Source organism: Myotis davidii, unplaced genomic scaffold (assembly GCF_000327345.1).
Source record: "Myotis davidii unplaced genomic scaffold, ASM32734v1 scaffold1509, whole genome shotgun sequence".
NCBI lineage: Eukaryota > Metazoa > Chordata > Mammalia > Chiroptera > Vespertilionidae > Myotis > Myotis davidii.
In genome coordinates this window covers 512,963-513,496 of record NW_006299480.1, presented here as the reverse complement: position 1 = coordinate 513,496, position 534 = coordinate 512,963, and the positions used below count along the sequence as shown (strand labels likewise).

General features: G+C 71.0%; 1 protein-coding gene across 3 annotated transcripts in view; it reads right to left on the bottom strand.

The window, feature by feature from the left end:
- The window catches only part of LOC102772829 (plectin-like), a 29,813-nt gene that overhangs the window by 6,901 nt on the left and 22,378 nt on the right, over positions 1 to 534 (bottom strand). For 2 of the 3 annotated variants that reach the window (XM_015571408.1, XM_015571409.1), the window contains exon 1: positions 494 to 527. The exons of the other annotated variant lie outside the window; for it this stretch is intronic. In XM_015571408.1, the coding sequence (XP_015426894.1) occupies positions 494 to 509 (16 nt within the window). In that variant the 5' untranslated portion in view covers positions 510 to 527. Of the gene's footprint in view, positions 1 to 493; positions 528 to 534 lie in introns of those variants that run through there. 3 annotated transcript variants of the gene reach the window in all.

Below are 534 nucleotides of genomic sequence, written 5' to 3'. Positions count from 1 at the left end.
CCCGGCCTGCCCAGCCCAGCTCAGCTGTCCCTGCGCACAGCTACGGGCTCAAGGTTAGCGGGAGCCTTAACCCCTGTTTACCCACAGCCACACCCGCGGGAGGAGGGGCCTGCAGCGCGGTGTGGGTGACTCCTGGCCAAGAAAGGCACCCCCGGCACAGCCCAGGCGGCCTCAGGACGGGACACCCCCACCCCCACCCGGAGGGTGACCCCAGTCAGTGCTCAAGCACCCCACTCTGCCTCCGAGGGTGCCCCCTGGGGACAGCTGCCAGGCGCCACGGGGATGCATGCCAGGGCCCGTCCCGCTAGCCTCAGGCTTGCAGCTGATCTAACCACCTCCAAGACAAGGGCCCCCCAGAGTCCCAAGGCCCCCGACATGGGACAGCAAACAGGGCCCAGGGCGGGAGGGGTGGGGGAGGCGGGGATGGCCCGGGAGGGCAGGTTGTGTGCAGGGAAATGGGGCAGAGAGGCCGCCCGGCTGGGCTCTCACCTACCGGGCACGACCTTCATTGGGGACGGCGGCCGGCGGCGGCGG